The sequence below is a fragment of the Plectropomus leopardus genome, chromosome 22 (assembly GCF_026936395.1).
Source record: "Plectropomus leopardus strain MGB_pleo_1.0 chromosome 22, ASM2693639v1, whole genome shotgun sequence".
Taxonomy (NCBI): Eukaryota; Metazoa; Chordata; class Actinopteri; order Perciformes; family Serranidae; genus Plectropomus; species Plectropomus leopardus.
This window is the reverse complement of record NC_142197.1, coordinates 2,932,575-2,957,273: the sequence shown is the minus strand read 5'-3', so window position 1 is coordinate 2,957,273 and position 24,699 is coordinate 2,932,575. Positions and strand designations below refer to the sequence as shown.

The window sequence follows — 24,699 nt, the reverse complement described above, 5'->3', positions numbered from 1 at the left end:
ATAAAAAAAAGGATTTTCTTATAGTTTTGGAAGTCAGTGAAAACACTTTAGTGTTACTGCCATCATGGATTTACTGCAGTTTTCTTTATTCAACAGTAAGAAGGTCGGGATTATGTGTGTGTGTGTGTGTGTGTGTGTGTGTGTGTGTGTGTGTGTGTGTGTGTGTGTGTGTGTGTGTGTGTGTGTGTGTGTTTGTGTGTGTGTGTGTGATGTAAATCTTCTCAATAATCCTCTTAACTTTCCTCTGTGAGACGCTCACAGACTCTGATGCTGCTTTGTTTCTCAGATCTGAAGACGATCAAACACGTTTCATTTCAGGCAGAAAACCGAATTTTCTGTGTTTCAGCCAATCAGGAGAGCTGATTATGGTTCTCAACAGCGTTATTTCAAAATAAGAGCACATAGATAGATGATAGAATTTCATCAGTATAATTGCATCCAAGACTAAACTTAAAGAAACTGTTTTTCACTTTATTGATTTTCTCCTTTTAGATGAAAAACAGTTCAAAACACAAATATTTAATTTATTTTCACTAGGGCTCCCACATAGTCTTTTTAAGGTATTTCATTTATTATCTCGAAGAAATGTGTTCAGATAATTGGTATTAAACTCTCTGAAATCAGTTTTTCAGCAATCTTAAAAAATCGAAAACACGTTGGGTAGGATTTTATGTTTTTTCTCTTGTTGAGCATTTTAAAATCTCAATAATTGGTTAAATCTAATTCTTTTAAAATTATATTATGAATGACTAGTATTGACATTGCATCAGAGTCAGTCTTGATTATGTAAAATTGGTCTTATGTTTTACTGCAATTGTCATTTAAAGGAGGATTAAATCTAATTTGTTTCAAGCTGTAGAAACTGTAAATTAAAGGGGAAAAAACTGAAAATTCTCAAAATTAGAATCATTTACACCTTTGCTTTAAAAGATTTCTGAAATATTTATCAGTTTTCGAAATACTTGCCAACTAATATTCTGTCAGTTATTTCAGCTCTAGTTTAGTCGTTTTTGTTGAATTTTTGTCCGCTGATGCTAAACGTGGAAAATGCAGCGTTTCTTCTTCTTCATTTATTTCATGTTTTTGGGGTGTAGTGGAGGTGACAGGACATGAATAATTTATTCAAAAGAAGAAGAAGAAGCTGTAACTGCAACATCAAGGTGTGAAAAATCTGTTTTAATTTGATCTTTTTTTATGAATAATTCGACTTTTCCACCTCAGACAAACCTAAAAACTCCGATATTTAGACGCTCTGATGTTTGCAGTGAAGGTTATAAGGTTTGAATGCTCAAATAAAAAGTCTTTGAGGCTGTAAACAAACGCAGACACGGCGGCTTCCTGTGGTTATAAAGTCATCAGAGGCCAAACAGAAGTCGGCGTGTCGCAGCGGTTCCTCCTTCACCGTCTGTTTGAACATCAGTTAGAGTTTAACAGCTGACCGTAATCCGATCCGTGACAGGAAGTGACACGTTTTCCACTTCAGTTCAGAGCGTTTGTTTGTTTTGGTGGCGTTGAGTTTGTTCTGCCTTTCAGAAAACGGGAACATTAACCCTTTAAAACTTGGATCGGTTTTCTTGTGCTGCATTCAACAACTTTCACAAGTTATTTTTTACCGTTTGGAAACTGAGGCAATGACCAACTTGGCACGAAATGTCCCGCAAAATGCAAAAAATTAGTAAAAAAAATCATTTAATAATCAGTTAAAGTACCTAAAAAATAGTTTTCAAAAAGAGGAGGATTATTTTAAAACAAATCAAAGAAATAGAGAAAAATGTCCAGAAAACTATAGTTATAATTCATATGCACTTTGCAACTTTGTTTAAATAAGTTCTATACAAATAAAGATTATTATTATTATTAAATTATATAATTGTAATAACTATATTTAAAATTATGTTACAGAAGAACTCTAATAAAATATATAAAACATATTGGGTCATTTTCTTGTTTGTTTTTTTTTAAATTTCTTTCTTTTCTTTTTTTTTGTTGCTTATTTTCAAGTAAATTTATTTTAACTTTATAAAGATTTTTTATGCAAATTATTGGGCCATATCTTATTAAGTTGCTTATTACCAGGAAATATGTTCATGTTTTGGATGTTTTCTGGGGAAAGGGCCACACTCGATTGATTTTATCGTCTTGATTTCATTCAGCATCTTCACTTCAGTACAGTTTCGGTGCAGCAGAGAAAACACAGTGATGTTTGTGATTTTGGTGCAGAATAATTGGGCTGTAACGTCAGTCCTCTCTGAAGCTTGTGTGAAGGTGATTACAGCCGTCGAAGATAAACAGTGTTATCGGTGAAAATGTAAACGTGCAGCATTCTTAGCTGCTGACTCGCTCTGAAGTGCACTCCTTTTTGGACACCTTGTTATTTTATTTAGGATTAATTTGAACCATTTAACTGTGAAAAAAAGTGTTTTTCTCTGCAGCATTGCTCCTCTGTGGTCAGTTATGTTGCTGAGTAACAGAAAGACTCAGACAGAGCAGGATGCTGATGAACAAGATGCATGTTTATCCTTCAAATTTAACATTTTTAATATTCGAACCGCAGCAGAAAATCAAATATTTTGTAAAGAAAATATTTTTTTCTTTAAAAATTAGAGTTAGAATTAATACAAAATACAGCCATTTAAAGTTGTACACCCCTCCCCTAACATCAAAATAAATAAATAAAATTAATTATTTGAATAATAATTTCCTCCCCATTTTGCACTATTTTTTGGGATAATATGCAGTACTGTGCAAAAGTACAAATACCCTAACAGAAACAAAATAGCTCAGACAGTCAGTATTGATCTGGGTGTGTTTTGAAAGCAAACGGCTGTAAATGCACTAGAAAATACGTTTAGTAAATCTCATGTTGTCTGAACAGAGTAAAAGACACGCTGGGTGAAAAGGGAAGTCACATTAAATACTTTAGCCTTTTGAAGTCTGAAATATTTGCATTGTATACATATTTCCTGCATGTTTTGGTTGTATTTTAGTAAAGACAATACTAACAAAATATGTATGATCATTATAAACTCGCTAAAATAACAAAGTTTAAGATGGCCTTAGACTTTTGCAGAGCACTGTATATTCAAAAAGCTATTATATAGTATTGAAAATGAATTATAGACAATTATAGACGATGTCTGATCTCGAAAACTTGTGTGAAAATGCTGAACTGAAGGTGAAGTGGATTTAAAATCAGACATGAAGCAGCAGTTTAGATGACAGTAGTAGCCGTTACTGTCAGGTTTTGGTGTTTTCTGTTTTTACAAATGTCCCTTAAAAACTGTATTAATGAAGAGACGTTAAATGAGTCGGTGTTGCGTGACGGAGCAGCGCGTCACCTGACTCCACCGCCTCCACCTTATCTGGGTGGATATTAAACTGCAGGGTAAACACGTCTCTGTTGGCTGTTCTCAGATCTGCATGTGAAGCAGCTCCGCAGTCTCCGTTAACTCGGCTCGGCGGTCCGCAGATGGTGGAGGGACTGCGTTACCGTGGAAACGCCTCACAGCCGGGCTTAGTGTATGTGCCGCTGCCACACCAAACACAGCTGTTTAGTCACGGCAACAGGCATTTCAATACCCGCGTTGTGATAATGTACATTATGCCGAATTTAAAACAACAGCAATTTATGCTTCTTTATTAGAATAGAGATTTTTAACCCTTTGAAACCTGGAGCGAAATCACTTTCCTTGTGCTGCTTTACGACACCTTTCACAAATATTTAAATCTTTATCGTGAGCAAATTGGTGCAAAATCTTTCAAAAACGTGACGAAAAAGGCAATGAGCAACTTGGTAACAAATGTTCCACAAATTGCAAGAAACTGGTAGATTTAGAAAATTGTTTTTTAGAAAGCTAAGGAAAAATGTTTATTAATTTTATTTGATTTAATTTTTAAGAATTTTTACAACCTTTTTTTTTTTACTTTATTTTTAATTTAAGTTATTTATTTATGTATTTATTTATTTATATAACTTATTTAAATTTTCCAGTGTTTATTTTATTTTATTTTTGTTAATATTTTTGGTCGTTTCTTCTTGTTTGTCGCCTTCTTCTGGTGTTTTGAAAGAACTCAGACTATTAGCTTAGGTTTTTAAAGGGTTAAAATGCCAAAGACAACTCTGTGCAGGTTGTAGTGAAACAGGAAGTGCCTAAACTCTGACCTTTGACCGCTGTAGTCGTCATGGTAACAGGTGTGGGTTCCTGTGAATGATTTTCACTTAATTTCAGTTTTCAGAAGTTTTATTTCCTGAAACTGAACACGGTGACATCACCAGGGAGTGGGCGGGGCTTCGTGTGTTTGTCTGCTCGTTTTTGATGAATGTGATTGGAGGAGAGGTTAAAGGTCAAACTGAGGCTTTGTTGTGAGACGGGCGGAGAGATAAACGTGGTGTCTGTTGGAGGGCTGATAACTGCAGGAGGCTTGTTTTATTTTCAAAGGTCAGCTGGGAGGAAACATCAATAACGCTTTAAACTGAAAATCTGCACACAGAACAAACAACAGCCTGACGATTCATCTCTTCTCAGAGTCTGAAAACACGTTTAAAGTGTTTGCATGTTAGATTCGAATATTTCTTTTTACCAATATTTGTTTGTACTTACTTTATTTATAGTTTTCTTTCTCTTTCATTTTCGGTGGCAGTTGTATGAAGACTTTTTAGCATTTTATTTTTGTTGTCATAGTAGATTATTGCGCTCTGCCTGGTGCTATATTTTAATTAATATATTAAAAAATTAAGTTTATTAGTAAATAAAGTTAATCCTAGAATAATATATATTTTTCCACTTGTTTCTGAAATAGGAGCTTTCGTGGTTTTTTCGATAAAGTTTCTGGAGGATCGTTTTTGTAATCAGCCTGGGCTCACTTCTCCCTGAGCGTGGCCTCACAGGTTTCCCTCTCAGAGCTGCAGATATTACCGACGCCTCCTCCTGCTGCTTGTTGTTATGGATACAGAGTCCAAAATGGAGTCCCAGCTGAATAAAACATGGAGTCCTGGGAAAAGTAATCACAGGTGGCGGCACTGTACATACAGCGTGAGCTCACACGCAGAGTCATAAATCAGCTCGGGGACTCTTTTGTGCGGAGGGCTTTTAATTTGAGCCCTGATGTGACATTTCCCCGCTGCTCCACAGGAAGGTTTTAATGATGCGTTAATGAGAGGCAGAGATGGGAACGCTCTTTGTTCCTGTTTTAACTCTCTGAGGAGGAACTCAGTGTCCCGCACTCAAACGAGGGTTTATATTTAACGTGAAGGCATGAAGCTGCTGATTTCTGCAGACCTACAGATAAAATGTTTCAGTGTTTTTGTTTTTTTAGTCTCATTGCACAGACTGAAATATCTCAAATATTGGTTGATATGACATTCACGTTCCCCTCAGGATGAACCGTCATAACGTTTTTGATCCTCTCACTCAACATTTTAATTTTACTTGATTTACAGCCAAATAGCTGCAGAACTGATAAAGTTCACATCAGCCTCAGCTGTATTTTGTGCGTTCTGCTTATTTATGCTTTTAAAATGTCTTTTAACCCTTTCAAACCTGGATGGTAGGGATGTAACAATGCATTACGAGGTAGTTAAAAATTGATTAAAAAATATGTGAGATTCAAATCGGTGAGATGAAAAACGAACCGGGATACCCTTTTGAACAGCAGAGGGCGTAATCTACTTTTGACTTTGCTTGCTCGATGTGTCATGTCACTACGTGTTCAGCGTCCTACGTCATGTCCGAGACTAGAGACCTTATAACACTATGACAGTATAGTACATCCATCCTAGAGACAGCTCACTAATGTATATAAGACAAATCAAAGGCTCCTCGATATTGAAAAAAAAAAAGATGCTCCCTCCAGTTTCAAATCGGAGGTGTGGCGACATTCAAGCTTCCTTATGTCAGAAAGAAATAAAGGTGAGAAGATAACAGAAAAGACAAAAACAGTCTGCAAAGGGTGTTTAACTATCAACAACTATCAACAACTAACATGATGCAGCATGAGAGCCGGCATCATGGTGAGGCGCTCCGGTCAGCCCCGCCTACACACGTTACTGCTGAATGACGACTACACGGTCAAAAAAAACCCCAAAAAACTACACGGCCAAACCACACTGACGAGCTGCAACCCCAAACAAGCCAAAGAGAGAGCCTGACTTTTCACCCAACTTAGCTCTTCAAACTCGCCCTCTCTGATTTCCCCTTTTAGCAGATGCAAACTTTTCCACAGCAGCCTCCTCTGTCCCAAATGAAATGTTGTTTTTTTTTAACAGCAGGGGGCATTGTGCATGTCCAGAAATGCATTCATTGCATAGTTTGTGTTTTGCATTTATACCTCAGAAATAATAAGGGATCTTTAATTTGATATAGAAAAGAAGAGAAAATGCAGTATTTTGTATAATTTTTGTTTGAAATAATTAATAGAATATTTTTCAGTCATAATTTTTCTGAAATCTCATTTTGTATTTAAAAACTTACTCCCATGTTTCTGAAAGAAAAAATATGATTAATTAGGAAATTATTTTGTGTTTTTTCCTTAAAAAAATAAATTAGTTAGTTACATGTTAACGGCTGTCAGGCTATCAAAAGCAAAACTAACTGAAAATGACATCTCTAATTCCTAATAAAGTTATTACGGTGTATTGACCGATAAAATTCTGTACTGTCTTTGCACTGAAACCTGACCAAATGAATTTATATAATACAGTTTTTATTCCTCTGAATACTGTCATTGTTTCTCTAAAGTAGCATGAGGTGTTTTTATGAGTTCAGCGTACGGTCAGATCTATAAATGAAGTCGTTAATGTCGTTAATAACGTCTTGTGTTCTTGTCATGCTTTAGAGCTCACAAACAAACTTTAGTTTTTCTCTGAATAAATGTGAGGCTGATGATGATGATGATGATGATGATGATGATGATGATGACTCATAATGACGATGACGTGTCTCCGTTGTGTTGCAGCTGACTGTCCACTGTGAAGCAGGATGAACGGATATGAAACTCCAGCTCTCGCCTCCGGCATCTTCGGCTCCTACAGCTCACAGATCAAGTCAGTATTTCACCAGTTTGCACGTCTATAAAAATTTCAAATGTTTCTGACTTTCTGCAGAATTTTCAACAAGTAACAGATTTAGTCAAAAATCTGTTAAATGTTATATGCATTTATTTTTTCATTTTTTTCATTTTCATTGAAAGATTCACATTTACAACAATAACCGTATTATCAAAGCACATGGGAATGAATCTAAACAGAAGAATAAGAAAGAAAATTATTAGGTCAAAATAAAAAAGGGAAAACAAATAAAATACAGAAAATAAATAGATACAAATTCTAAATAATACAACATAACATTATAAATAATGCATCATGAAAATCCCTTAAATTATTTTATAAATGCATAACGTAAAAGCACAAAAACCTATATTAAAATAAAATAAAATAAATACAATATAAAAATGTAAAATAGATATGACCTATATGTTCAAAACCATCTATTTTTTGTTGTTGTTTGTATTTGTTAAACACCTGAGCAAAGAATAATAATCGTTTAAAACCATATTAATTACCAACAGAAAATATAAAAATCCCTTAACCTCAATAACACCTTAAAATTGTCATTAATGGCAACTATATAAATTAATGTGTTATTTAAGGGGAAAGTTGTGTGTCTGTTAAATTTTACCAGATTTTTTTAAATTAAGGGCTTTTCAAATTTAGTGTTAACGTTCATGTTAAAGGACAAATTAAAGGATCTTTGGCAACTGAACACACTGAATTAGACAAAGGGTTTTTTATGTCTTTTTGGGCAAATTAAGGTTTAATAACGGTGTTTTACGGAGTTTAAAGCATGAAAAGATAAATATGGTTGCAGCTCATATTCTTTCTAAGAATACCTTGAATAATTTGAGGCTCATTAAGGAAAATTGAGGCGTGCTTAAAATGTTATTTTGTGTATTTCAAGAGGATTTTACCCCTCAAATGTCATAATCTAAAAGGAAAACCCATTTAAATAAACCCTTAGTATATAACAGTCCATTAAAGGCTCTATAAGATCCATTAAAATGGTAATTAAGGTCTTATGGTGTTTTACAGAGTTTAAAGCATGAAAAGATCAATATTGCTGCAGCTCAGTTTCTTTCTAAGAAAAACCTGAAATAAATATTTAATGGAAAGTGTAACTGAAGACGCTTCATGTCAGCGGCCACAGATGACCTTCATTTAACGTCTGCTGCAGCTTCGCACTGAACACGTGAGGTCACTCAGCCTGTAGGTCGGAGGTCACACCGAAAATAAATACCTTAAAGCGAGTTTAAGTGAAAAGTTTTAGCGTCAGGTGAAGGTGCAGCAGCTCAGACAGTTAAACAGGAAATATTAATTAATATTAGATAATAAGCGGCGCAGGAATAAAGCGGCACGTTGTCTGCAGCTGAGCGTCGGACTCAGTGAAACCGGAGCTTCGTCCTCTCTGACACTAATTGATCCACTTATTTAATCGGCCGTGCTAATTTCCCAAAGTTAATGTGGCTGCAGCCGGCAGACAATGAGGTCAGTGAACCAGAGAGCAGAGCAGGACCCGATCCAGGACCTGATCCAGGACCCGATCCAGGACCTGAACGACCCACGCAGCCTTAAAGGGGCAGCTCACCCCAGAATTAATCAAAGATATTTCTCCTCTTACCTGTAGTGCTGTGGTGCTCAAAATGCCAAAGAAATGCATTTGAAAAACCGTCCGTGTAGGAACGGTTTTATTTAAAAAAAACATACAACAACATTTCTCACTCAAGAGCCTGAATCAGGAGCAAAATTGAAAAATAAAAGTTATTGGAGTGCCTAAAATTGATTTAAAAAAAGACAAAAATACAAAAAAAAATTATTTCAACTTGGCGTTTAAAGGGATAAAATTCTCAGAATTAATGAATATTTGGTATTTATGATCGGGACTGATTTTGGTTAAAAAAAAAAAAGTAGAAAAATGTGAAATGTTTTTTATAGCCTGACTTTGAAGAGCTCATGATGTGTGCAGAGCGGTAAAAGTGTGAGAAAAAATAATGAATAAAAATCTGTGATTTTGCTAAACATTGACATGTCCCAGGCTCGGATAATAACAAACAGAAAAATCTACGTGGTACACTGAAATAATTCTTCTTTTTATTTTGAATCTAAAAACATCGTGGCATAATGACAAAAACCTGGCACTTAAATGTTGGTTAAAAAATAAAAGTAGAAAATCACATTAATGTCTAATATTTGGTTTTCAGAAATGCATTTTGTGCGCAGAGCGATAAGACAAATAAAAACACTGACTCTTTAATTTCTTGTTTTAAATCAAATCAGTAATTATGTTATATTTTGACATCGTATGAGTTCAAAAAAATTACACATTTTTTATAATTACATGATGATGTGATGTTTACGGACGTCACATCTTTGATAAACTGTCAGCTCTCCGTGTTTACGGTCGGTCGAGCTGAAGTCGTGCTGCTTCTCAGCGTCTCTCATCGTCAGCGTGAATCACTCCCGTTAATTATTGATCGTCTCATCGGGCGGAATAAACAACGTGTGAATGTGTGAAAATATCCAGTTTCACTTCGGTGACACACGAGCAGCCGTCCTGCTGCAGCCGCCTGCTGTCAGTTTGACAGGAAACATCACGAACTCACATGTTCAGACTGAAGCGTGACGGCGGTCTGAGGAGAGACAGGAAGTGACAAACACGTCAACAAAAACGGGATTATTTCACCAGAAAATAAACAGGCAACCTGACTGAATGTCCGCTTTGATGCAGAGAGGCTTTAAATAACACAAGTTGAGTAAAACAAAGTAAAAATACCAAAAATAATAAAGAATAATAACATTTCTGTATAAAAACATTTTTTTACCCAGAGGTTCCAGTTCAAACTCATCCTAAACGCACTCAGTGTTAGTTTTTCCTTTAGTTTTAAAGATTCAGAAAAGTTCATGAATTAAAATAAAATACTCATAGCTTAATTTTAAAAGGTGCATTTTGGTTAATATAGACGGTGGCATGTAAGTAAACCCCAGTAAAAAAAAAAAGAAAAAATAATTAATACAATATCTGTTTAAAAGATAGAAAAAAAGCTAAGGAAAAACTATATCTCTAACTGAAATAATTAATAATTACTGTAATTCTATAAGCATCTTTTTCTGGTCTTTCTTTTTAAATAATTTTGAGGTAATTTTTTTGGGTGATTTCTTGCTAATGTGTCATTTCTTCTCAAGCTGCTCATGACCTTTTTCCCATGTTTTTGAGAGAAATCAAGCCAATTTACTCAGGTATCAAAGGGTTAAAATGACGTTGAAAAGGTCTTCAAAAGCATTCAATTTCAGTGTCCGAGGACAATCCTGCAAACCTAAAAAGGCCTCCTTCCTCCTCTTCCTCTTCCTCTGGGAAACACCTCTCAGTGTGAAACCCTCGGGTGTAAAACATCAGCGTTGTTGCCATGGTTACGTGCAGTTTAACACGTTTGAGGTTGTCCTGAAATAATCGGAGAGCGGGTGGTCTGTTCAGAGCGGAAACATGAGTCTGATTCAGTGATGTTGACTCGAAAACAAAATCTATAATGAAACGTAACTGTGCGTCTGCGTCCTCGGCTCTCAGTCACCTGTATGTGATTTATAATATGTAATAAATAATAAATGTAATATCCACACGTACTAACTGTTTCTATACGTGTCTTCCTCTCAGCGGCCATGGCTCTCCGTCTCCTGAGCCTCCGAAAAATAAAGCCAAGAAGTCCAGTGCCAAAGCTCTCTACGGTGAGTGCTGTTTTATCTTATTTTACTCTGCTGTCTTTTTGTCTTAAATTTGTTTGAATATATTTAGTATTTATAATCTGTAGCTGTAAAGTAACTACAGTTATCAAGTAAGAGTTGTGTAGTAAAAATACGACATTTCCCTCTGAGATGAAGTACAGTAGAAGTATAACAGTAGAAGTATAACATAAAGAACAAGGACCTCAAATTGAATTGGGGGTGCACAATATTGTTGATATCAGATATGTTAATATTTAACAACTCATCTGCCAGAAAACCTTTTTTATTTTATTTTTGTTTTTTGTAGTTGGAATTAACATCATATTTTTCCCGCTCCTGTTTTTTCTGTTTTTATTTATTTATTTTTCAGAGTATTACATTCATTCATGACATTGCCATTTTTTGCTGTTAATTCCAGGAAGTTATAAAAGTTCACTCTAAACTAGATTTATGATTCTCTTAATTATATTTCAAATTATGTAAGAAAACAAAATAAAAAAAACATCCCTTTGAGCACTTTCTTGAGGTCATTTTCTTGCGTATTTTCAGGTAATTTTCTTGTATTTTTTTACATATCTGTTGACATTTTTTAGTCCATTTCTTGAAAAGCTGCTCGTCGCCCTCCTTTGTTTTTGGAAGAAATCGAGCCTGTTTGTTCATGTATCAAAGGGTTAACTCTACAGCGCTACATACACTCACCTCACACCTGATTGGCTGCGCTGTTGTCTCTTTGGACCAATCAGAAACAAGCATTTCATGTGTTGGTGTTTTCCTCAGTCGATGGCTCATGATTCGTCTCTGATCGTTTCCTCGTAAACAGGACCGGATGAAATGTATTTCCTTCGCTCGTCCTCCAAACATAAAAAGAAAAGTCAAAGTGAGACGAGTGTCGGCTGTTTCTGTGTGTTTCTGCTGAAGCGACGTGGCTCTTATTTTTGCACTGAGAATTTGTGACAGTAAACATCACGGGCCCCGGGGCCAAAATGGTCCTGCTAAAAAAATTAAAAACTGGATTTCAAAGTAGATTCAAGACTTCTGGAACAAATTAAAAACTTTCAGTCATTGTTGTCTCCGTTTGTCATTTAGACACAAAAGCAAAAATAGGGACCAGGTTAAACAAAAAGTTCAAATTAAATTACAAAAATCGGCAAAGAGTTTCAGACCTGCTGCAGTAACGAGTTCGGTCCTCAGCACTCGTTTACAGAAGTTTTAATAATTTAAATAAAAGTAACACGACAAAGCAAGAATATTTTTGTAAACTGCAAAAATAAGAGCTGTGTTATTAAACGTTTCTTTAAATTCACACCAACATGTGGGACTCACACTAGAGTTTGGCAAAATTTAACAGAAATGATTTTGTCTGAGTATTTTTACATTTTTAAGTTGATGTTAATCATTGTTAAATAGAGCCGACCGATTTATCGATTAACCGGTATTATTGACCGATTTGAGCCTTTCACAGACATATCAGAGCATATCGGTGTATATTTTTTTCGATATGCTCCGATAAGAAAACTTTTTTACAGACCATATAATGCAGAAATGATGCTTTGGTGATCAGTAACTGACTGACACTGAACAGTACTGATGTTTATTTACATATTTATTTCATTTATTCTTTATTTAAACTGTCAGCAAAGACAAAACAGTGCTGATGTTTATTTAGATATTTGTTTTATTTATTCTTTATTTTTGTTTGTGCGTAATGTTCAATAAGTAAATTCTTAAACAAAAGTTGTTTGTGTAAGACAGCAGCTTTCTGAGTACTTTTGCATGTCGGTGCAAAATCAGAGTCCACATAGAAATTATCTGTTTTCATTTCATTCATTTATCCAATTTTTTCCACCATAAAATCGGTATTGGTCTCAAAAATCCCGTATCGGTCGGGCCCTGCTGTTAAAGTGCTGAAGTCCCACAGTGGTCAAACCTCTGCTGTGTGTGTGTGTGTGTGTGTGTGTGTGTGTGTGTGTATGAGTGTGTGTGTGTGTGTGTGTGTGAATCTAACTTTTTAACCCATTTTCAAGTGTGTCTCACATATTTGTTTGTTTTAAGGATTTCCGACCTCAGGAGAAGATTTCATGGAGCTCTTTTAGTCTCTAACGTCGGTATATCTAAGCTTCTTTAACGAGAAATAAAGTTTTGCAGCTGCCTGCTGAATAATAATCCTGCGTTTAAATATAAATATGATCAATACTGGACCAGTTTCAGTTTTAAAGATCTGTCAGGTCACCTCTTGAAATTCTGAAACTCTTAACTTACGAGTAATGACTAAATTTGATCACATAGGTCACTTAAATGTTTCCTCGGATAAATGGAGTCACAGCTTCTTTTCACAGAGTCTCAGTAAGTTTAATAAACTGGACGTTTTTAACCCTTCCACCGCCGCTTCCTCCCCCAACACCTCGGACCAAACCAACAAAACCACCTGTCAACCAAAACACCCTGATGTGTCATTTCAAGTCCATCTGAAACTAAAATTCATTCATTAATGTGACATTGTGCAGATCTGCTCTGCAAAAAGTATTTAATCTGCCCAAAAAACATCAACTGTGTTCTAATTTTGTAAATTAGAAAACGTTGTAAATAACATCACCTGGCGCTGGTCTGCAGAAATCAATAACTGTCATTTCAGTTGGACTTTTATAAAAAGTGGATTTGTTTAAACTTGAATTCAAGTTTAACAGAATCACTTTTTGATTTTCTTTCCAGCTGTTTTTCTTCCTTTTTGTTTGTGTGTTTTTGTATTTTTCCCTCTGAAGCTCCTCAACTTTTCTCCTGTGAAACTCAAAATGCACCTCAATATTTATTCAGTCCTTCCAGGGAGCCTGAGAGTCAAATTTTAAATATAAAGAAAGTTTACAGATGCTCCGTTTCAGGAAAAAGTTAAAAAATCGTCAATCACTGTTCAGAAAAGCCGAAGATGACGTCATCTGATGTCTTGTTTTGTCCACAACCCAAAGATATCCACAAAGGAGGAAAGAAAAAATTCAAATTAAGAAGCTGGAATCAGAGAATTTGTAAATGTGCATCGCCATGAGTTTTCTTGTACTGCTCCACAAGCATTAAAACCTTTGAATTTTGAGTAAATTGATTTTTTTTTCTAAAACACAGGAAAAAAAGGCAATAAAAAACTTGGCATGAAATGTCTGGAAAATTGCAAAAAAAATCAGTAAAACTTGATGAAAGAAAGACCTGAAAAATAGCTATAAAAGAGATAGAGAGAAAAAACATGAGAAATATTAAATAACCACAGAAAAAAATTAAGAAAACAACATTTAGATTTGTCATTATTGTATTTTTCAAATTAAGCTGCAGAAATAAATGCTATTTATATTCATTATTTTTTATTTAATTTTAACTTTTTCTTAGTCATTTTATGTTTTTGTTTGTTTATTTATTTTTATATAATTTTATAATATTTAATACAATATAATTTAAAATTTCAGTTAACTTTTTTCAATTAAATTTGTGCTTATATTTGGGTCATTTCTTGTTAAGTTACTCTTTCCCTTCTTTCCATGTTTTTGAAAGAAATCAAGCCAGTGTTTTCAGTTTATAACTAACTGATTATCACATTAAATGGCAATAATTTGATAGTTGACAACTAATCGATTGATTGAGAGCAATAATGAACTAAAAGTTTCCCCAAATGCAACAAAAGAAATAAACTGACCAATCAAAGGCACAGTTATACAAAGAAACACAACTTCCTGGTGGGACTCGCTGCATTTATATATTTATATACTGAGTATATTCTGTGTATATTCTGTATGTGATCGGATGGTGATAACGTGACGTCGAACCCAGAACGATAAAAGTGAATTACGTCTCTTCTGTTTCCCTCAGAACAAAGAAAACACTACACCAAAACCAGCATCAACAGTCTGACGGACACGTCGCAGTATCATGTGGAGGTGAGCGCCGAGGCGACGATAAACAGTTTTATCACAGATTGTGATTTTAAAAAAACAAACTCATAGTAAGTTGGTGAATTTCCAAAGACTGACTTTTAAGGGTTGTTTAATTGTTTTTAGGATGTTTACAAAAAAAGATGTGTCCAACTTTTTTTTTTTTTTTTATTTAAGGCGTTTTATTGAGAGGAATCAATATACACAAATTGTTAACAAATGTACACAAATGTAAAAAATGCTGATAAAAATACAAATGAAATATGAAAATAATTAGTGCGTTTATAACTAGCACAGATGCCACGTAAGAATTATACACTAATATTTTTTCTGGTTTTATTTTTTTAACCAACATAAATATCAAATATTCATGAATTTTCTGAATTTTAACCCTTTAAATGCCAGGTTTTATCGTGACACCACTATGTTTTAGATGGAAAAGATAAACACTTTTTTCACTATAATACATGTAAAGTAGATAATACAGTGCATGTTTTTATGCTTTGATGGCTGTGGGATCAAAAATTGCACTTTGAACTGGTTTCAGTGGAGCATTTTTTGCACTTAACGGTGTATGTAGACCTCCAAGATTAAACAAAAATACACAGTCTTGCCAAAATGTATGCCATATGCATGAACACAGAGGAAATTATCGAAAAATGAAGAATGAAAAGCGCGTAAATGTGCCCTGTCAGTCCCTGAGGGTTAAAGAAAACTCAGCGTGATTTGTCTGAAAAAGCATGAATAAAGTGACGCCACAGGAAACACTGAGCAGCTGCGTTGTCGTTACGTTGATTAGTTGACGCGTTTTATCTCCTTTGTGATCTTCAGCACTTGACCACGTTCGTGTTGGACCGCAAAGACGGGATGATCACAGTGGACGATGGCGTCCGTCGTCTTCGTCTGCTGGACGCTAAAGGAAAGGTTTGGACTCAGGAGATGTTGCTGCAGGTGGAGGAGAAAACGGTCAGCCTCATCGACCAGGAGACGAAGGTGAGTCTCAGTGGTAAAGCAGAAATAAATGTCCAGATTTTAAGTCGCTCAGGAATTCGGATATTTCAAGTATCTACACAAAAGACTCCGAACTTCTATATTTCAGAACGAGCTGGAGAACTTCCCCATCGGGACGATCCAGCACTGTCAGGCTGTGATGAACGCCTGCAGCTACGACTCCATCTTGGCTCTGGTGTGTAAAGACTCGGGTCAGACCAAACCGGACCTCCACCTGTTCCAGTGTGATGACATCAAGGTAAACTGCCTGTGATTGGTCCTTTTGGTTCAGATTTAAACGTCTAAATGTTGAAATGTTGAAGCTGCACGTTAATCAGGTCATTCGTTCTTAATCAGAGCTCAAGGTTTAATAAACCGAAGGTTACCATAGCAACAGTAATGATGCTTCACACTAAGTTACCACTTAAGTCACTCAAAGACTGGAAGCTTCTCAAGGACCTCTGCAACCTTATCAAGGATTCCTGGAAAACTCCTTCGTAACATTAGAAACACTTGCTGATTTGAAACCTTTTAAATGACTTCCAAACCTTTGCAAGGACCTTTGGAACCTCCTCAGGAACATTTTAATATCCCCTGGAGTCCCAAAATTCAACTGCAGTCTTGTCAGGGATCTTTATGACCCCCTCAAGTTTCATGCAACCTGCTCAAGGACCTTAACTCCCTCCAGACATCTGCGACCTTCCCCAGGACCGTTAAAGCCCCAGAAAATCATTCGGAACCTTGTTTCGGACTTATAAAACTTTTTCCAGGACCTCTGCAACCTCCTTGCAGTCCTTGGGAGTTTACACTCTCCTTAATGACCTCCCTTACCTCCTCAAGAACCTGTGCAGCTTAGCTTAAGGACCTGTGGAAGCCAGATAAGCATCCTTGGGCTAAAAGCACCTTGTGTACTCAGAACTGTGCAAATACTTTGAGCATTAACTTCAAAAGCAGTCCAGCTTCAATATGACTTGTGCTATGTTCTGGTACAAAAATGTGTGTTTACTTATTTTAAACTAATAATGTGACAAAACATGAATAAACACAACTTTGAAAATAATGTATTTTAATCAACAATCAAGCAGCAAAAATAATCAATAAAGAGAATGTTAAGAGTCATGGAAACATCAGATAATAATGTTTTGAAACATTAAAAAGGAAAAAATATAACTTGAAAGCTATTTTTAATTTATGATTAAAAAGAACAATATTATATAGATATGATTTAAATACTAGTGGACCAAGTATGGAGCCCTGTGGCACACCATGACTGATTTTATAACTTGAATGTTTGTTTTTAAGCTCAGGAGTCTTGATTTTTTTCAGACATTTGCAGCCAGAAATGTTACAGATTTCTTGGTATTAATTTGTTTTAACCCTTTTTTAATGTTCAAACTATGTTACAATGATGTTTATTTTGTTTTTCCATCAGGCGAATCTGATCCACGCAGACATAGATAGTGCCATGATCGATGCCAAAGGAGGCAAAGTGAAGAAGAGACCAGAGACGCTCAAGTATGAAACCAATCATCAAACACTCTTAAAAATCATATTTTACATTGACAGCTGATCATCTGTCCGTCTGTCTGCAGGATGATTCTAAAAAGTGACGGGATCATCCCTCCTCCCCCTGCTGCTCCCGCCCCTGAACCACCAGAACCGTCCAATCAGGTGGACGTGAAGAGTCGAGCGGCCGCTTGGTCAGCCTGGACCAATGAGCAGCAAGACTGTGAGTGAGATAAAGCTGCAAAAAAGGAAGACGGAAGAAAAAAAATACAAAGCAAGAAATGACCTGAAAAACAGATTCTTGAAAATATAATAATAATGTAAAATATTTTAAAATATATAATATTCCATTTCTGTTTTTTAACTATCGCATGCTATCAGGATGTTAACATCCTAAGTGCTGCAAACTTTGCATTTCTGAATACACTAAATAGTCACTATTTCCCCATATACTATAATGGAATATTAAAATTTGGATTAATTTATCATTTTTCAAACAAAACAGAGTTACACTCAGTTATAAGAATATGTTGCCTGTTGTAAATTAAAAATTTGGGGGTTTTGAACTGTTGGCGAGATTAATATTTTTAGATATTTGGAAGATTAAACATTTAATTGATTAGGCAAGAGCATAGTTAAGATTAATCAGTAATAAAATCAATTTTTAGTTGCAGCCCTGAATATTAGAAATATTACAGTCTAAGTGTCTACAGACCTTTAGTCCTTGTTTCTGAATTGTTATGAAGTTCTCTTACAGTGGCTGTAATTATTGGTTATTGATTGGTTGTTTCTCTGATCAGATGAGAAGCAGCGTCAGATGGAGGAGGAGGACGGACCGGTGGAGATGACGGCAGCCCGAGTGGACCGAGACGTGGTGAGTCAGAAACAAACTGTTCTTTTCTGCTTTTTTACTGATCTGAGAGCAGCCGGCGGAGCTGCTGTTTAAATCTGAGGTCACTTGAGTTCACAGGACAATAGATAAAAAGATTTAAGCTGATTGAAGAATGTAGTTTGATTTAAACGTAATCAGCGTTCGGGAGCTTTGAGGGAAAATCTGGTTACATAAAGGAAAAGATATGAGTGCCGACAAACGGCCGACCTCCGCTCTGTTGGTTTAGGTTTAATCATTACAGTCAGAATAAATGTCACGTTAAACACAAACCTCAAGGTGACATTAAAACTGTTATTTTGGCAGCAAATCCTGAACCACATCCTGGACGACATCGAGTTCTTCGTCACCAAACTTCAGAAAGCCGCCGAGGCGTTTAACGAGCTCTCCAAGAGGAAGAAGATCAAGAAGGGGAAGAAGAAAGGTCCGGGAGGTGAGGAAGAGGAAATCTTATTAACAGTTTCCAAGTTCAAGAGTAAACCCAAAGCATGATGGGAAGTGTAGTGCCAAAACTTTACCTTACTGAAAAGAGTTGTGGAAATCTGAATTAAAAAAAAAAAAAAATTCGTGATTATCAGCACATCATCAAAAAAGTGGAAAGTATCCAAAACAAATACATTCTTATAATTATATGTTTAAATATATATATTACAAAAATATAGATGTTTTTTTTAGCACTTTCTCATGTTATTTTCTCATGTTTATTATTATTATTTTTTTTTTTTTTACATTTTTCTGCTTATTTATGGATAATTTTTTGAAAGGTTTTACAGATTGTTTGATAATATTTGGGACATTTCTTTTTAAGTTTCTCATTGCCATCCAGCCATTTTTTTTTTTTCTTTTAAAAAGACAGGATTCCTCGATTATTAAGGGTTAAATAGCTGCATGTTCATATCACCAGTTAGTGAAAAGTCTTTTAAAATCTAAAGTTACGGTTTTGTTGGTTTAATTAGCTTCCAGTCGTTAAAAACATAAATAAAAATATGATAAAATCATCTGTGCATTCAGATTTTTCACCAATTTAATAATTTTTTAAGCTGCTCCGTCTCTCTCTCCTCCACGTTAAAAGGTTTTCTGCTTTTATCACTTTTAAAATTAAATATTTGTGCCTGAAACTCTGATCGATGTTGTTTGTCTGTGTGATTTTTGTCCACCAGAGGGCGTCCTGACGCTGCGCTCCAAACCTCCCGCTGAGGACGAGTTTGTCGACTGTCTGCAGAAGTTCAAACACGCCTTCAACCAGCTGGTGAGATCCTCGTCATCACCTTCATCGTGTGATCGCACAAACGTGTTGTTTTGAACACGTCTCAGAGTTTGTGTGTTTGTGTGACCTGCAGGGGAAACTGAAGGATCACATCCAGAACCCGAGCGCCGTCGACCTGCTGCACTTCCTCTTCTCTCCGCTCAGGATGGTCAGTCAGCACCTCAGCGCTCGTTCATTTATCCCTGAAACAAAAGTTTTTAACCCTCTGAAGTCTTTAGGTTTTATCTCAACTGTAAGAAATTAGCTGCTTTTGCAGCAAAAGAAATCAGATGTAAAAAGTTGGTTATTATATTTTGAGATTTTTATGTAATAAAAATGTAAAATCACAGTGTTAAATTGACAAAAATCCACAGCATGTATACAAACTGTGTGGCCAAAAGTATGTGGACACCCCCGGCTACATCGTGTCTATAAATGGCATACAGTGTAGTTGAGCTTCAGGCTTCTTGACCTCAGAGATAAAAGCTGGACTCAAAAGTTTTTCACTTTCTCCCCTCTGAGCTTTTTTTAGACCATACTAGAAAATCTGTACTGGAGAAAAAATATATAATTCACAAAAAAAAAGGAAAACCATATCTAAAACTATGAGCAAATATAAAGATAAATATAAAATATTAACAGGATTTTTTTAAGTACAAATTTAAAGCTTTTTACATTATGTTTTTAGGTGAAAAATCTGAAATTTTATATTTAAAAAATTTTGTGTAAATATGGAAAAATATAGGTTTGACTGTGCCACTTGAATAATGCATTTAATTATTATCAATTAATAATAATGATTGATTTAATTTTTAAAAAAGCTATTATGAATTCATTAATTCATTCATTACATTTTCTTTCAAATGTGGTATAAGTAATGTATTTATTTTATGTACAATCATTTTCCAAAATATCGACAAATATAATTAAAATTAAAAGCCTGTATGGTATGAATTTTGACTTAAAATTTAACCACAACTTATAATTAAAAAAAATAAAATCACATAAATAATATATTTATTATATTTTTAACATTTTAATTTGCACTGCAATTTATAACACCGTACCTGTCCTCCACCTGTCCTCCACCTGTCCTCCACCTGTCCTCCACCTGTCCTCCACCTGTCCCCCTGTAGGTGATCCAGGCGTCGGGCAGTGTGGATCTGGCACGCAGCGTCGTGGTTCCTCTGCTGACCAGAGAGGCCATCGACTTCCTGCACGCCTCAGGAACGGCGGAGGAGAGACACCTGTGGGTCACTCTGGGAGACGGATGGACCAAATGCAGGTGAGAACACGACGGGTCCAAAACGGTTCTGAGACACAGCTGAGAAAGTACCAAATATAATATTTAAATTAACAAAGGAATTCATTTATTGATAAAATGTGACATAAAGTGATATTTCTGTTTTTAGTGTACTTGCTAATTCATTTACCTGTGTAGTACTTCCCTTATTTACTTATTTTCCCAAGTATTTTCTTTTCTTTTTATTTATATGAAATTATTCTTTTTAGTTTATTTATTTTGCAGTTGATTTAAATTAGTATAGGTATTAATGGATAAAATATAACATAAATTGATGTTTCTGTTTCTATTTTACTTGTTAAGACATTTACACATTTGTAGTAATTCCCTTTTTTCTAATTTATCTAATTAATTATTTTATTTTCTTTATTTAAAATATTTTTTTAGAATTTGTGCATTCATTTTGCTATTAAACGTACCTAAAATAGTATTTAAATCTAAAACAGGCATTAATTAGTTGACAAAATATGACATACATTGACATTTCTGATTTTAGTTTGCTTGTTAATGCATGTACTTATGTATTAGTGCCAATTTATTTAATTTCCTAATTATTTTTTTCTTTTTATTTAGTTATTAATTTATTTTTCTTGTTCTCTTTTTATTTTTAAATGTATTTATTTATTTAGTATTTTTCCTTTCTTTTTTCCTCTCTTTTATTTCCCCAAGCTTAATTATTTCTGCATAAAAAATATTTCAATCTTTGCAAAATAGTGTTTGTTCATGTAATAGATAAAGTCAGATTCTGAACATCCAGCTGATGTGTCTCTGCTGCTCTCTGACGTAAACATTTGACCGTCAGCATCGTCTCACCGAACTACCACTGAAGTTGAATTTTGTCGTGTTTGATGCGTGTGCAGGTTGGAGTGGCCGAAGGATCATTATTTCCCCCCGTGTGTGCTGACGTTTCGGGACGGCTGGGAGCCTCCAGTGCTTCCAGTTCACCCAGCAGTGACTCCGTCCAGAGAGCAGGAGCTGACTCAGCTGGCCGAGAGTCTCGCCAGCGCCGAGATCCAGAGACAAGAGGAGCTGAGGAGCAGACTGGAGGTTCATATCAGCACCGGCACCTCCTCCTCACTGACGCAGACCGTATCATTTATTAATATAATGTTTCCTCTGTGTGTGTGTGTGTGTGTGTGTGTGTGTGTGTGTGTGTGTGTGTGTGCGTGCGTGCAGCAGTCGGCCGTGCAGAAGTTCCCTCCTGCAGACGGGTACGCCTTCTCCAACACCTCCTACAAACGCATGCAGTTCCTGGATCAGGACTCGGCCATGGCTGCTTTTAAACAGGCCGTCAGCCGCCACGTAGACCGGTAACCCTGAGGTCACATGACGCCCTGGAGAACTGACCCCAGATCTGCTCTCGACTGCCTTTTAACCTGTAGAGGAAGAAATATGACTTATTCATCATTAAATACATCAGTAAAAGATGAAAAATATGAATGAATATAGCAGTTAATACAGAAAAAAACAGTAAATAAATGATTCTAATTAATTTGGCCGTATATTTAAAATTCTTTCAACCTTTATGATTGAAGGTGCAATCCTTTTTTTCACAATTACCAAAACAAAAAATAAGAAATATAAAAGAGATATACTAACAGAGAAAAGGCAGTACCATTAAAAATGTTTAAAAAAGCCATTAAAAAAATAAGATAAGAAGAATTTGATGAGTTGAATAAGATCATTTGGATACAAAAAAAATACAGTAATCTGAAAAGCCTCAGTATTTAACAATTGGAGTAGATCATTTGTTACAGAAATTAATATTAATATTTCATAATTATTTTTCACAATTACTAGAAAAAAGAAAATAAATAAAAGATAGATATACTAGCAGAGAAAAGGCAATGCCATTATTTAAGTTTTAAAAAGCAATTAAAACATTACGATTAAGAACAATTATTTGATGGATAAAATAAGATAATTTGTATGTAAAACAAAATACAGTTATGTAATCAGCTTCATATTTTAAAATTAGAGTAGATAATCTGATATATAAATTAAAATGTATTAAATAATGGGAGGAAAATTGGGATGAATATTTTTTGTTTGTCTTTTATTGACTTATTAAAACATTTACGTATTCAAATTAGTATTTTTGTAATTATTCATGTATAAATCATTTAATTAAACAAGCAGATTGCTGACTTTATTTGTCCCCAGTGGGGGGGGGGGCATAACGTTTATTATATAAATATATTGTAAAAACCAATCAAGAAGATAAAAACAAACAAAAATCATAAATATCAGTGATGAATAAGACATTTTTCATACTTTATGTAAATTTTCGTCTGAACTGGACAAACTTTCTCAGTTCCTCTTTCTGACTCTTATTTGATTATTTTTCCAATAATCTCTTTATTCTGGTCGATTTGAACTTCTGATGTTCGCTTTTTGCCTGAAAAAAATTTGATAATCAAAAAAAAAAAAAGCTGATCCAAACTGAATTCTTTTAAAAGTTTCATCTTCGACTGATTTGATCTTTTTTCTCGTTGGGACTTTTCCACGTCTGAAAACTCATCTTTCTTGCTGAATCACATCTTTGAATTCACTTTTCCTCTCAGTAACGACACCTAAAGTCGGGTCACTTCTCCACGGCTGTAATATCGTTCACGTCAAATTAATGTGCCATAACTCCAAATACGGCGCTTATTATTTGGATCATCATTTTTACTTTTATTTTGAAATTGTGTTGTCACTCAGTGTGTTTGTGGTGTTTTATTTTCATTCATTTGTGAAAGTACTGAGATATTTGTACTTATAATGATGAATACTCATTCCAGTCGCCAGGTTGACTGTTTTTCTGTGAATATTATCATTATTGACGTTGTGATTGGTTGATATATTTCAGGAGTTTTGACGCCGACAGCAGAGTCCAACCAAAACTGTTTGCCAAATCAAAATACGACTTTGTGGCGAGAAACAACACGGAGCTGTCCGTCCTCAAAGACGAGGTCGTCGAGGTTCGTTCTTTTAATTAACTCTTAAATTATAAATTACTTGTTGGTCAATCTTAAATATACATACATGTATACAAAATACAAAGAAGTTGATTTAATCAGAATTAATATTTATATTGTGTTTTGACATTTTTGAATTATTTATTTCTAAGTTCGGTTGTTTTCTTAATTGTATTTTGCTATTTTCTTTTGCTGGCACCAGGTATGAAATTATGTTTGAGAACAAAAAATCTATTTATTGCTATTTTTTATTTATTTATTTTGCCTCAAAGCAGTCAGCAGAAAATAAAAAATTAGTCTAAAGTTACTCAAACGTTCAGAAACATTTGCAAAAACCTCTGAAACCTGATAAAATTGGTTTGATTTTTTTTTTTTTTAAATTGGAAAAATCATAATGAGCAACTTGCCAAGAAATGCTCCCAAATTATGAAAAAATATAATAAAAGGTGACAAGGAAATGACTTGAAAATTAGCTGAGGGTATTATTAGATATTATCAAAGAAATAGGGAAAAACACCTAGAAAATTCTATTTATAATTCTTATAATTAATTATTGATTTATCAAATAATTACTAATTATAATTATTTTATTTTTTAAATGATTTTTTAGGTATTTTCTTGGGTTTTTTTTGTAATTTCATGCTGGTTTTTGGGCCATTTTTTCTAAAGTTGTTCACTATCTTCTCCCCATGTTTTTGGAAAATAAATTAAGCCAGCTCACTTAGGTTTCAAAGGGTTAACAGTAGTTGTTACTTGCAGAATCTTTTTAAATCAAAGTATTTTTTTAGTGTCATAGATTTTTTTGGCCCAGTATTGATCTGCTTCACTCTGCCATAAACAAACTTTACATAATCAGACAACAACCGATGAAATGAATATGAGTTAAAGTGCAAACTTAAGTCTTGAATTCAGTGTCTAATCCCTGAAATCCGTCTGTCAGGTTCTTGACGACAGGAAGCAGTGGTGGAAAGTTCGTAACGGCTGCGGAGCGTCCGGCTACGTGCCAAACAACATCCTGGAGATCACCAAAGCTGTGGACCTGAACGGCAGAGGAGAGCCCATCTACAGCCACACCATACAGGTAAAAAAACCCAAAAAACTCTCTGTTTATTTAATGTTTCATCATTTC

At 34.9% G+C, this 24,699-nt stretch overlaps 2 protein-coding genes across 11 annotated transcripts in view; both read left to right on the top strand.

Moving 5' to 3' along the window:
- The window catches only part of crebl2 (cAMP responsive element binding protein-like 2), a 68,485-nt gene extending 57,179 nt beyond the window's left edge, over positions 1-11,306 (top strand). The window contains exon 4 of the transcript XR_015775485.1: positions 11,283-11,306. The gene's annotated coding sequence lies outside the window, so the exon portion shown is untranslated. The remainder of the gene's footprint in view (positions 1-11,282) is intronic.
- Positions 1-24,699, top strand: part of eps8a (EGFR pathway substrate 8a, signaling adaptor) — a 47,605-nt gene that overhangs the window by 11,493 nt on the left and 11,413 nt on the right. For 6 of the 10 annotated variants that reach the window (XR_015775484.1, XM_088072550.1, XM_088072549.1 and 3 more), the window contains exons 2-17: positions 6,955-7,042; positions 10,701-10,771; positions 14,615-14,682; positions 15,508-15,669; positions 15,776-15,925; positions 17,099-17,181; positions 17,259-17,395; positions 17,973-18,046; positions 18,368-18,494; positions 19,222-19,310; positions 19,402-19,476; positions 20,444-20,592; positions 21,471-21,657; positions 21,787-21,920; positions 23,462-23,573; positions 24,511-24,651. Coding sequence is in view for 9 of the 10 variants with exons in the window: in XM_088072550.1 (XP_087928676.1) it covers positions 6,978-7,042; positions 10,701-10,771; positions 14,615-14,682; positions 15,508-15,669; positions 15,776-15,925; positions 17,099-17,181; positions 17,259-17,395; positions 17,973-18,046; positions 18,368-18,494; positions 19,222-19,310; positions 19,402-19,476; positions 20,444-20,592; positions 21,471-21,657; positions 21,787-21,920; positions 23,462-23,573; positions 24,511-24,651 (1,824 nt within the window). In the remaining variant the exon portion in view is untranslated. The remainder of the gene's footprint in view (positions 1-6,954; positions 7,043-10,700; positions 10,772-14,614; positions 14,683-15,507; positions 15,670-15,775; positions 15,926-17,098; positions 17,182-17,258; positions 17,396-17,972; positions 18,047-18,367; positions 18,495-19,221; positions 19,311-19,401; positions 19,477-20,443; positions 20,593-21,470; positions 21,658-21,786; positions 21,921-23,461; positions 23,574-24,510; positions 24,652-24,699) is intronic. The other 4 variants (XM_088072555.1, XM_088072557.1, XM_088072556.1 and 1 more) reach the window with 3 other exon arrangements.